Genomic DNA, 11,673 nt, shown 5'->3' with positions numbered 1-11,673 from the left:
GATGAATAAAGCTTATCAAATGAAGAGAAAAGATTGGGCGGTGTGTGTCTGGTTTGAGAGCATTAGCTATGACTGATCTTTAAGCTCGAGCCAATGGAAAACAATAATAACACATTACAATGAAAGAGGAGGCAGAACGCCAGATCACTCTTCTGGAAGCGTGAAAAGCCATGAAGAAATGATAGACATCAGATGTGTGTTACTTTCACAAAAGATCAATGTGCGAGCGCATGCCGTTCATTGTTGATATTTGTGATGAAGGGGTATGATGGAAGACTTGGCGTTGGTGTTTCATGTGTTTCACGTGTTAAATGGCCCCTCTTGTCCCTGAAGCTCACTTATAAGATTTGCCTGGTTTTAGCCGACCCTTAGAACTGTTCATATGTGATTCATATTTCGCAACTTCCTGCAGCATTGCCCTTATAACATATATATATTATATATTTGTGTTATATATAGCTATAACAGTTCGTGGAGCAGGTGTCTGGCTGGATAGTTACTGTTAGCTAATCTACACTGAACCACCCTTCTGCCTAACAGGACACTACTGTCACATTCAAATGCGTGCATGCTCGGCACAAATATGGCAGGGGACATATATGGCAGAGAATTGGGTAGCAACAGAGTCAGTCTAGTGGTTTTATCATATCTGACTCAAACATAAATATATGTAAAATATGTAAAAGTGACATGTCTTGTGGAGGACGCAGAGTAAAGACTTTTAACTCCACTAACCAGGTACACACTCAGCCCAGTACAGTGAATATTAGCACAGCTAGCAAACATCGCAAACGACACTTTGAGCTCTGCAGTGCGGTTCTGCATGGGAAGTTGCAGCTCAGCTAGGGCTTGGAGTTTGACAGTGCAGAACATTACAGAAGCCCTCATCAAGTTTGCCTGGAACGATAAGTGTGCCAACCAACCCTGCCCTCGATCCAATGCACTGATTGGTCCATCTCTAATTTAAAGTATTCTGTCGCAGTCATGCAGAAATCTTGTATCATGGAAGTGAATGTAAAAAAAAAAAGATTCCAAGTCATTTTGGAGCATCATCATGAACGGTCCAATCTTGATGGCAATGGTCAAAAGCCGATCCGCACCAAGAACCCTTTGAGCTTCAAGTACGGCTTGGCTCGACCCGCCATCCCTCAAAATCCAGCTCTTTTCTGTTCTGGCACCAAAGTGGTGGAACGAGCTTCCCCTGGGTGTCTGAACGGCAGAGTCGCTCGTTGTCTTCAAACGCAGACTGAAGATCCACCCTTTTCCGAGAATACTTGGGCAAATAGTAGAGTGGTCACCTTATGGACTTGTGTTTAGTAATGTCTAAACTTAGAGGTATCTTTGAATTATTAGTCTTTTCAAACTAGCTGAGGTTTTTCTTGGGTAAATAGCAAAACACTTTTGTAAGTTGCTCTGGATAAGAGCGTCTGCTAAATGCCTTAAATGTAAATGTAAATCATGAAAATGATAGAAAATCTGTAAAAATGGAGATACAAGGTTTTTGCATGACAGTGACAATTGATTTTAGTTGTATCACTCACATGTCAACTCATGAAGTCTTCTGTGGACTGTGCTAATTTATAAATCCACATCTGCTTCCTGAGGTGTTTCTGATCTGCTGGACAGGTGTTTGAGGATTTGTTTTTATGGGGAGAAATCTTCTGTCATTTGCTGTGGAAGAGCTACCGGTACCTTTATGCTTACGAAGCTCACCAGGTCTCCATGTTTCATGTTCCAGCTCAGTTTGGAAAGTCTAAGGTTTTACCAATGTCTATGACTGTTTTATTCTAAATTCTCTGCCTCGGCTTTCATTAAAACAGCTGTGGTCAACTCAACCAAAAACAGACTCAAAAGACCTCTCTTATGCCTGTAAAAATGAAGCAAAAGACAACCACACTGAGTAGTCACAAAGCGTGCAAACAAGATGGTACATTGAAATGGTGGGCTATGTATAAAAAGTGCTGTAATTTCTATATGCTAAAACTAAAATGTCTTTGTTAACATGTAAGAATAAACACTTTAAACTAGGGTGGTCAAAGTTAACACGATAATAATGTATTAACGTATTCTCAATTTGACATGAGTTAAAAAAAATAGTGCCATTAATACAAATTCTATCAGGCCCTGTGAGTCATCTGTAGTTGATGTTGAGACTTCACCGCACGCGTCATGTCTTATTAAGACTAGAGGAGTAAGTGAGTGATGGAGAAAGGTCTGTTAAACATGCAGTTATTGTCAGGCTGAGTTTAGCTGTCATCAACATGATTCACAAGCTATATGAAAATGAAAGCAAAATTTGGATTGCACAGCCACGTACGGGTGATTATTGGACATCACTAGGTAATGACAGCTATCTTGGAGTTACAGCTCATTATATAGATGAACAGCGGCAACTTTCATTCACTTGCTTTAACTCTAATGAAAACAGAGGAGAGGCATTGTGCTGTGGAACATTTTATGGATGTGGCAAAGCAGTGGAACATCTAAAGTAAAGTGAGCAAAGTTTTTAACATCAGTACATTTAGCATTAAATCTGTTCACCATTTAATTGTAACATTTCACTTAAAAATCCTTATTTTCTATAATATTCACACAGATTAAAAAATGTGATTAATCTTAGAATTTCATATAGTTAATTAATGACGATGAATATTTTTTTTTATCTGTGTATGTTTAATTGTTCGACAGCACTACTTTCAACCTCAACTCCTCATGCAGTAATTACTCAAATGCGATTTGTCCTACACTCTTCACGCTCTTACCAAGCAAATCCACCATCCACTCATTATTGACTGCTTATGAAAAGCCATTATGGAAAAGTATTGCCAGCCTAATCTGTTCTGAAAGGTAAGGGGAAGAAGAAAAAAGACGAGGTGGAGAAGAAGTGGACAAGGACAGACTCCAGATTTATTCAGACAAACATTTTCCCATGGAACCGTTTTACAGATAAAATTCTAAGAAAGAAAGAAAAACAGAAGAAAAAGAAAATGACAGAAAGAAAAAAAAGAAATCAAACCAAAACAACAAACAGAAAGACCAGAAAACAATTTAGGCCAGAACATCAACATTCCAGTGGGACTCGATCAGGGGAGGGGGGAAAAAGAAGACAGGCATAAAACTGAGAACACTAGAACATAGAGTGAGAGCAAGAGACAAAGAGAGAGAGAGAGAGAGAGAGAGAGAGAGAGAGAGAGAGAGAGAAATAGAAAAAGGGGGTAGATAGAGAGGGATCTACACTACAATTAGGACTACAGGGGACTTGTACACTCAATCTCTGCAATGCAAATGGACAAAGCCACACTACCATATTATATTACATCATCATCTTAGTACTCTTAATTCTTTTGTTTTCCTCTGTTTTCATTATTTTCATCTTTACAAAGTAAAAAATATAGATAATTAACAAAGGAGACTCTTGCAAATATGGCCATTGACTGCACTCTTTGTATCAGTGGTATCTGTAGTAGTGTTAGCAGTACTGTCGTCTGTGTGTGTGTGTGTTTCAGTGTGTTTTAAGGAGGTGATTACTGAGCCTTTTTACATTAGCAAACCAAAACAAGCTTTATACAAGAGCAGGCCAGGCATTGAACACCATAAGCACTGGGGGAGGGGGTCAAAGAGGGGAGAAAAGTCACTGTTTCCATCCGGAAAGGGTCATAGATCCAGCAAAAATGTCCATAATATCCATCATAGTTACTCATATTTCATTATAGATAATAGACAGGGCAAACTGAGGACTGAGGGACCATGTGTGCAGTTGTGCGTGTGTAGGTGTATGCGCGTATGTGTACGTGTCTGTGCATGAGTGTAACAACCATTCATTGATAAGTCAGTATTGGTGGTTTATGTTGTTAAAGATGGACAATGGAAGATCATTATGTGGTCCAGTAGGAGTGAGTGACTGACAGCTTGTCAAAAGCCATATAGATCATATAGAGAGATATTTTGAATGTATGTATCTGACATTTTTTAGTATTCTGGTGCAATAAATGAGATCCAGATGGAGAAAAAGAAAGAGAGAGAGAGGACTAGTGGGCAAGAGTGAGAAAAAGACTTCGGCCTGGCTTTCTTTCATGGTGCCTAAGAGCCTTCATTACCCATCATCCCACAATCCCTGTGATCTTGGGCCACATCACCACCATAATCAGCATCATCATCATCATCATTTACTACCCTTCTCTTTCTCTCTTCCTTTCCGCACACATCTATTCACACATGCGGCTAACTGTCTCAGGGGCATCAGTCTGACCAAACAACACACAGATGACAGGAGTTGACACATCAACGAGATAAAAACCTGTGTGTGCACGAGACGGAGAGAGAGAGTATGTGAGAGAGAGAGAGAGAGAGGGGAAAAGATAGAAGGAGAGAGACGGAGAGAGACAGAGAGAGACAGCCTGAACCGAACTAAACTGATATAATCAGACAGTCAGGGCTGCTATCAGTAATGAAGTGTGCTGTAATCTGTCCCTTCACTGATCACAGGCCAGAGAGGGGAACATGATTAAGCTCATGTGTTTCTGACAAGTCTAATCTGCTTTATTAAAGCCTGTGCTCCCTCATGTCTGTTTCATACGGCCCGCGTTTAACGGCCTTTCGGCTCCACCCCATCCCCTTAAATCAGAGAAGACTGCTTAATGACTGACTTTCCACCAGGCCTAATGCTGCATATCCATTTGCCACCACCATAGACAGTAGTACACATGAATGGCTGTAATGTGGCTTATTAAAGCATGATGGAGTGGATGAAAGAGGGGCAAAAATCAAAGAAGGAAAGAAAGAAAAAAAGAAGAAAGGAAGAAACAGAAAATCACAATCGTACAATCAACTTAACTGCTGCGCTTATTACTGCATAATAGAGTAGAAGAAAGGGGATGGAAAATGAAAGAAAGCATGAAACAAAAAGCAAAGAAAACGACAAAGAACTACTTAATAACTGACCTGCCACCACACCGAAGAAATGGCCCTTTGAATCGACATGACTGACATGTGATAAGTGGTTGTAATGCATGAATGTAATGCGTCACATCAACACATTTCTTGCCAAAACTAGTGAACTTAAAGAAAACCGCTGTGTTGATGTGACCCATTCTGTTCATTAAATCATGTCGATTCACATATCACATATCCATCCGCCATCTGGAGTAGGTCTTCACCTCCTAGAACTGAAAACATATTGTCCAGAACCTCCTGTAGGTAAAAAGATGGTAACACCCAGATGGTCTATTCTAGATGCTCACCTGACATGCAACATCTGTTAAAAGCAACTGAACTCTAAGTTTAATGGAAATAATGACAGTCTATTGAATGTAACCCTATACCTGACCTTTAGGGTTAAAATTTCAAGTTTGGGTTAAGGTTAGGATTAGGATTTACGGTTGATTTAAGGGTAAGGTTAAAGTTAGGGTTAGTGTTAGGTGCAGGGTTACATTCAATAGACAACCATTTACATTCAACTTGTTGAGTTCAGTTGTATTTAACACGCTGAATATCAGGTGAGCATCTATGAGGCATCTAATGGATTATCCAAGTATGTATACCAAAAAGGTTTCTTCAAGGCATCTTCCAGTACATTCTGTTCCATAGATATTCTGTTCTAGGAGGTGCAAAATAACTCCAGTGAGCATTCAAGGGTCTATCACTCAATGATAAGTCTTCAGTGGTGGCGGGTGGATATGTAGATACAGGATGGATACACAGAAAGAAACGAGAAGAACGATCCTCTTCAAAACAATGCAGCTTTATGTTCTGCCCACACAGTTGTTACACTGCAGGTCCGTGAAGAGAAAAATACACTTGCAGTTTCCATTTTCCTCAAGCGACTGTCAGAATAAAATGGTGGCTGCTTCCACTTTGATAAGCGTGATTTCTCCAACAAAAGCGTTGCGGCCAGGTTAACAAAAGGACACACCATGACATTGAGGGAAAAGAAAAAGAGTTTTTCTGTTCTGTTTGTGAGCGAGAGAGCTTTTAGTGGAACTGTGAAAAAAGCAGACGGAATGACCTGATGGTCTGACCTGGACTCCACGAAATAGTGCACATACGCACCTGGAGGGAAGTGGTCACAACCTCGCTTTAACACACAGATGATAATAAATCTTAGTGCAAAGACATTTTTAAAATCGCTGTTGCCATGGATGACGTTAGAGCGAGAATATCTTTATGCTTGGTCTTTAAATTGTGAAGACTTTGATCACTTTTGGATGTGTCTGGGGCTCAGAAGGGTTTCTGAAGGACACGTACACACATGCACACACACTCTTGGTAGCATTGTGGCAACCATCCAGCGACAGAACCAAGCAGAGCGGCAGCGGACAACAGCGTTATCACAAAATAAAATGCTTCTTATGCTCGTTGGCTTTTCATCAGCTATCAACCAAGCCAGAAAACCTTCTCGCCTCTGCAGTGGGGAACATGCATAGGCCCACTGAGAATCTCACTAGACCTTCCAGAATGCTCCAGAACCCTCTGGAGTTCTTTCACTTTTTCTAAAATAGAATATCTATCCGATGGAATCTCCCTGAATAGTCAACACCCCTTGAAGAAACCTTCTAAACCATTCAGGAACCTTCTTGAAGGCCTGGGTGGGAGACTCTGGGACGGAGGGAGACGAAGGAGAAAAGAACATGGTACCTCATCTGTCAGAAGAGAAAGAGAAATATTTACAGCCATGGCTCTCAGCCGGCTTCAGATTTTCACACTAGAAGCTCGACAGAGAACAAGAAGAGGGCTACAGATTCCTGTATAACAAACCAGTGGAAATAAGAGAGAACGAGGGAGAGACAGGGTGAGAGAGAGAGAGAAAGGTTGGAGCATATGATTAGAAGTGGTCATCATTTCCAAACGGTTCAAAGAGGGACACTGCTTTAGTAGAAGAGTGAGAGAGAACAGTTGGTTGATAACATAGCTGATTACATTGTGAGTCTCTGCTGATTTCAACTGTTTGTTCAAAGAAACAGGAAGATGCTGAGAGAGGGAACGAAACAACAGAGATCAGACAAGGACAGAAGAAAAGGAAAAGGAAATGCAAGTAAGATGATGGAGGCCATAAAATGGGCTCTAGTGTGGGTCATGTTTGGAGGCGGAGTTTGTAATCGGAGGGGCAGGTCCAGGTTTGTGGAGTTGGAATGGCTTCAGAACTTTGCATTTCAATGGGGGTCCCTGGTTGGCCAGCAGAAGACGGGGGGCAGAGCTACCAGACATAGCCCATTTCATCCTCTTTGTCATCTTCTTCGTCTTCGTCATCCTCAATGGCCCCACGGGGGCGGAGCCGGCCACGTTTCTCCTTCTGTCTACGCCGGCCATGCTGCGGAGGCTCTGCCTCCTCTTCCTCTTGGTCATCGAGGAGAATCACTGCTCCTCCACTGCCAAAATCCCCTGAAGTCTCCTGATCCTCTTCTGCAAAACCAGACAAACACAAAGGCGGTCATACATGCATACATGCACACACTCACTGAGCCGCAAGCAATTACAGTACACCTTACACATGCATGCATGCCTGGTCTGATGAATCTTGATCTCTGCTAGAACACACAGGTGGTAGGGTCAGAATTTGCTGCTAACAGCATGAATTCACAAACCCAATCGGACTTTTGTCACCAGTCCAGGATGGTGGAGGTGGTATAATGATGCCCACATCATTATATGCTTGAATGCTTTCTTAGCTCACTTTTAGCACACTGGGCCTGTTAATACCAGTCAATCACTGCTTGATGACTTGAGTATTATTGCTGACCATGTGCATCCCTTCATGGCCATAATTTACTCATCTGCTAATAGCTACTCCCAGCATGATGATGCACCACGTCACAAAGTAAAAGTCATGTCACACTGGTTTCATGAACTTGACAATGAGTTCAGTGTTCTTCAGTGATCTTCCCAGTTAATAGAACACATTTGGGATGTATTAGAATTGGATATTCAGAGCATGGACAGACCAAAACCTTAAAGGAATGGAATTCTAATATTTTGTAGATTTCATGCCATGAAGTATTGAGGCTGCTAAGAGAACACAGGGAGGCCCTAGGCGGAATCAGTATAGTGTTCCTAATAAAGTGCTCAGTCAGTGTATGTCCCATATGTACGGTATGTAGGTATATATTCTGTAAGTGGGTAAGTGAACATATGCAACAATAATATATTTTAATGTAAGTGTATGTATATGTAATATGTCACTATATGTGTTATATAGAGGCCTATATGATGCTGTTCATTGGTCCTCACATTGCAGATTATCCCTCTTCATTTGTTTTATTCTACAAAGTCAGAACCTTTTCGTCTTGACAACAAACATACACAATCACGCACACAGAGACAGGGGTGATGAAATAAGTCGATGCAGGAGGAACAGCTGTTAGATAGCTATGAGATGGGGTTGAGGGAGATGAATGGATAGCCAGTAGAGCAAGAAAAGAGAACAGCATTATTTATCTATTATAGTCTTTTACTGTGATGGGACAGCGCAGAACAGCACGGTTTTGACGTATGGGCCTTCAGATATCTCATAAAACAAGCACACTACATTTTCTGCATGCACACACACACAGGTTCATGTGCTTGTATATCCCTATATATTCTCTAAGACAAGCTATATCCCATAATGTCATTGGGTGTCTCAAAGGGCAGTGCCTACAGCATTCTACACATGATGTTATGGGCTGTGAGTGTATGGCTTTGTGTGGTTTAATGGAGCAATTGCAATTTAATCACTAGAGTGTGTTACTGGGGGTATGGGGATGTAACCTACCGCAGATGGGGTTGCCTTGTTTTCTGGACCCTGCAATCTCATTGCCATATTTGTCAACACACCAGCACTGCCCTGTACTGCCATGACACTGTGTAGCCTTGAAGTAGCCGTCTTCTGTACAGCGGGGAATGTACGACCCTTGATAGAGAGAGAAGAAGAAAAATAGACTGATCAGCCCAGATGAAATAAAACACAAGTTTATCCTAATTATTTTTCCTTTCCCTCCATCTTCTCTGTAAAACTGACCTCTTAGAAATACACAGTTGCTGCTTCTTTTCGCTGGACTACCTTAGTTTGATTATGTTTATGAATTAAATAATGCAGTAAATGATTAATTACATTCACAAATCCCCTGACATTCTCCATCAACGAGTTTCTACACGCATGTCTGACCTGTTATGCATTTGTTTGGATGCCCTAAGAGGTATAATGTATTCAGTGCCATAATACAGCATCAGTCACTCAACCAGTCTTTTTCACTCAGAAATACATTGAGGTTGGCTCTCGTGCAATGTAGCTTTGCAGTGTATTGCGATTGAAAGAAAACCAAAAATGGAATTTAATCAACTTTAAATAACTCCAACAGTGCTTAATCAACGCATTTAGAAAAACAATCAAGAGAAATAAATAGGAAACGTAAAAAAATAACAATTTAAGATTTTTTATCAGAAATTGATAAAAAAATAAATAGAACATAGTTAAACAACTATTAGAACAAATGGAAAATATTTTAAACAACTAAATTAAAGAGTTACAGATTGTCTGGAGATTAAAAGTTTAAACTGGTGTCCTGAAGTAATTTTCAGCTCTGGAACTAAAAGCACATTTCCCCAGCCCACTAAAAACTGCTGGCACCTGACTCTTGGCACTGGCAAGTATGATAATCACTATTATGTGTAGTAATCATAGGTGAAATATAGCTGGCATATGGCCAGAAAGTGTTTCATAAATAACAATAAGCCAGTGAGTTTCCCATCATGCTGCTAATGAGGCCCAATCATCTCTTCATGCAGTTTTCAGAGATGAGTGTTGAAAGTTTTGGCAGTAAGGAATCTCAGTGCAGAGTGATAGACTGAATCTGGAGGTCTGAGAGAGCTGGAAGTGCTGTTTTTAAATGACATCACCATAGTCAAGAGTAGATAGAAGGGTTGCCTACACGATTCTTTTTCTAGCATCTACAAGCACAAGCACATCTACAATAAACAGGATTTATTTCAGTACAGAAAACTGAGCTTCTGTCTACTGTTATTGACTACTTTGTTAATGTGAGGTTTAAAAGTGAGCTTTTCATCCAGCCATATGCCCAGATATTTATACTCCATGACTCTCTTTATTCTGAATCCTATCAAGGCACTGATATTCACTGTATGAAAATCTATATTTGTAGATCTGGAGGACAGCATGATTTCTTGGTATTTAACACTAGTTTGGTCTCTCTTATTTAAAGCAGACTGGTGTTAAAGAAGAACTGCACAGTGCTTTTGTTTGCTGTTTGGAAAGAATCACCATAACAGCACAGTGAACTTTACAGTCTAAAGCAGTGGTGTGATGATTGTTAATATATATCGCCGCTGTCATACAAAAGCCTTTTATCTTCATTTTTGCTCCTTTTGCTTTTGACATGATGTGAATTTGGGAGTTGTTCTTTATATCTTTTTACATTGACTTCCACTGAAAGTTACGTTTTTCTTTTCTCCTGTAAAGTTACCATTTTGGAGATACATTTTTTTCTGTGACAGCAACAATATATTAAATAACACTGGACCCATAGGTTAGCGGTATCAAGTCCCATTTGCAATTACCCAGTATTTTGCTTTGTAAATTTGGCTCCATTGTTTGGCATTTTTATTACAACTGATAATTTGTAAATTCCTTAGAAGCAGAGTATGGTCAAAAGCGATGAAAACTTTTCTCAAATCAAGAAAAACAGCAGCACAAGTTTTTTTTCCAGTCAATGCCCATGTAGAGATCATTTAAAAGTAGTGTGATAGCAGAGATGGTGCTATGTCTGCTCAAGTCAGAATGTTAAACAGGACACGTGTTATATAAAGATTTTGTTGAGTTTGGTATTCATTAAGGATTCTAAACTTTTAATGCATTGTAATGTGCTTTTCTCCAAGTACTGAGAATTCTGCAGGCTAAAATAGAGAGATTAAAATCTATATTTAATACACTGTGAAAAAAGGCGGATGTTGCAAGACGCAGATAATAAATGTACAGGTCTTTCTCATCTGTGATGAGTAAGCCATTAGTCACTACGTATGGTGAGAAAGGCTGTAGAGTGGAAAGACCATGGCTCTTGGTAGCAGTAGAGATGATGTCAGACTGAATCATTTCTTTTTTTTTTGGAAGATGCAACTAAATGCAACCAACAGAAAAATTTACTTTCTGACAAGAGATCAACTCTTCATTCATCATAGGATTTTTGTAGAAATAGGTTCATAATTGTTTAGAGAGAAGTTATTGCTTTACAGATGTTTAAACTGTTGGAGAAGTGAGCAAGCTAATATTATTCTTATACCTTTAAATCATAACAGAGCAACACATTTAGCTGTTTTATTTTCTTTTTCTTAATGGAAACTTCACCACCAGTTTTGTCAAGGTTGTGAGATGGTGTTCAGTTATGAATAACTAATGCTGATTAGCCAATGTGTTACTATGATACTACTCGCTGTTAACATTGCATCTGGCAGTGCATTTTATGATTATTGAGTCTAGTGAATAGGGCACAGTTTCAGACACAGCTTTTGTGAGTTTTTGAGACTGAAATAAATAGAAATGATACATAATTAACTAACTGTGAAGATTCATAATGTAATTACTGTACTTATGTATAAATAAAATAAATAAATATATGTATAGCTCCTGCTGCCCTCCACTACTACAGACAATAAAGAAGAACAGGTAGAGGAAGGTTTTTGCTTTTC

At 39.7% G+C, this 11,673-nt stretch overlaps 1 protein-coding gene across 1 annotated transcript in view; it reads right to left on the bottom strand.

Moving 5' to 3' along the window:
- Positions 1-2,885: 2,885 nt before the first annotated feature.
- Positions 2,886-11,673, bottom strand: part of spock1 (SPARC (osteonectin), cwcv and kazal like domains proteoglycan 1) — a 303,961-nt gene continuing 295,173 nt past the window's right edge. The window contains exons 11-12 of the mRNA XM_072668287.1: positions 8,747-8,884; positions 2,886-7,398 (exon numbers count right to left, since the gene is read on the bottom strand). Coding sequence (XP_072524388.1) covers positions 7,193-7,398; positions 8,747-8,884 — 344 coding nt within the window. The 3' untranslated portion in view covers positions 2,886-7,192. The remainder of the gene's footprint in view (positions 7,399-8,746; positions 8,885-11,673) is intronic.

The sequence above is a fragment of the Salminus brasiliensis genome, chromosome 2 (genome assembly GCF_030463535.1).
Source record: "Salminus brasiliensis chromosome 2, fSalBra1.hap2, whole genome shotgun sequence".
In the NCBI taxonomy this organism is placed as follows: Eukaryota; Metazoa; Chordata; class Actinopteri; order Characiformes; family Bryconidae; genus Salminus; species Salminus brasiliensis.
The sequence above is the reverse complement of the archived record's forward strand: the minus strand, read 5'-3'. Positions and strand labels throughout refer to the sequence as shown.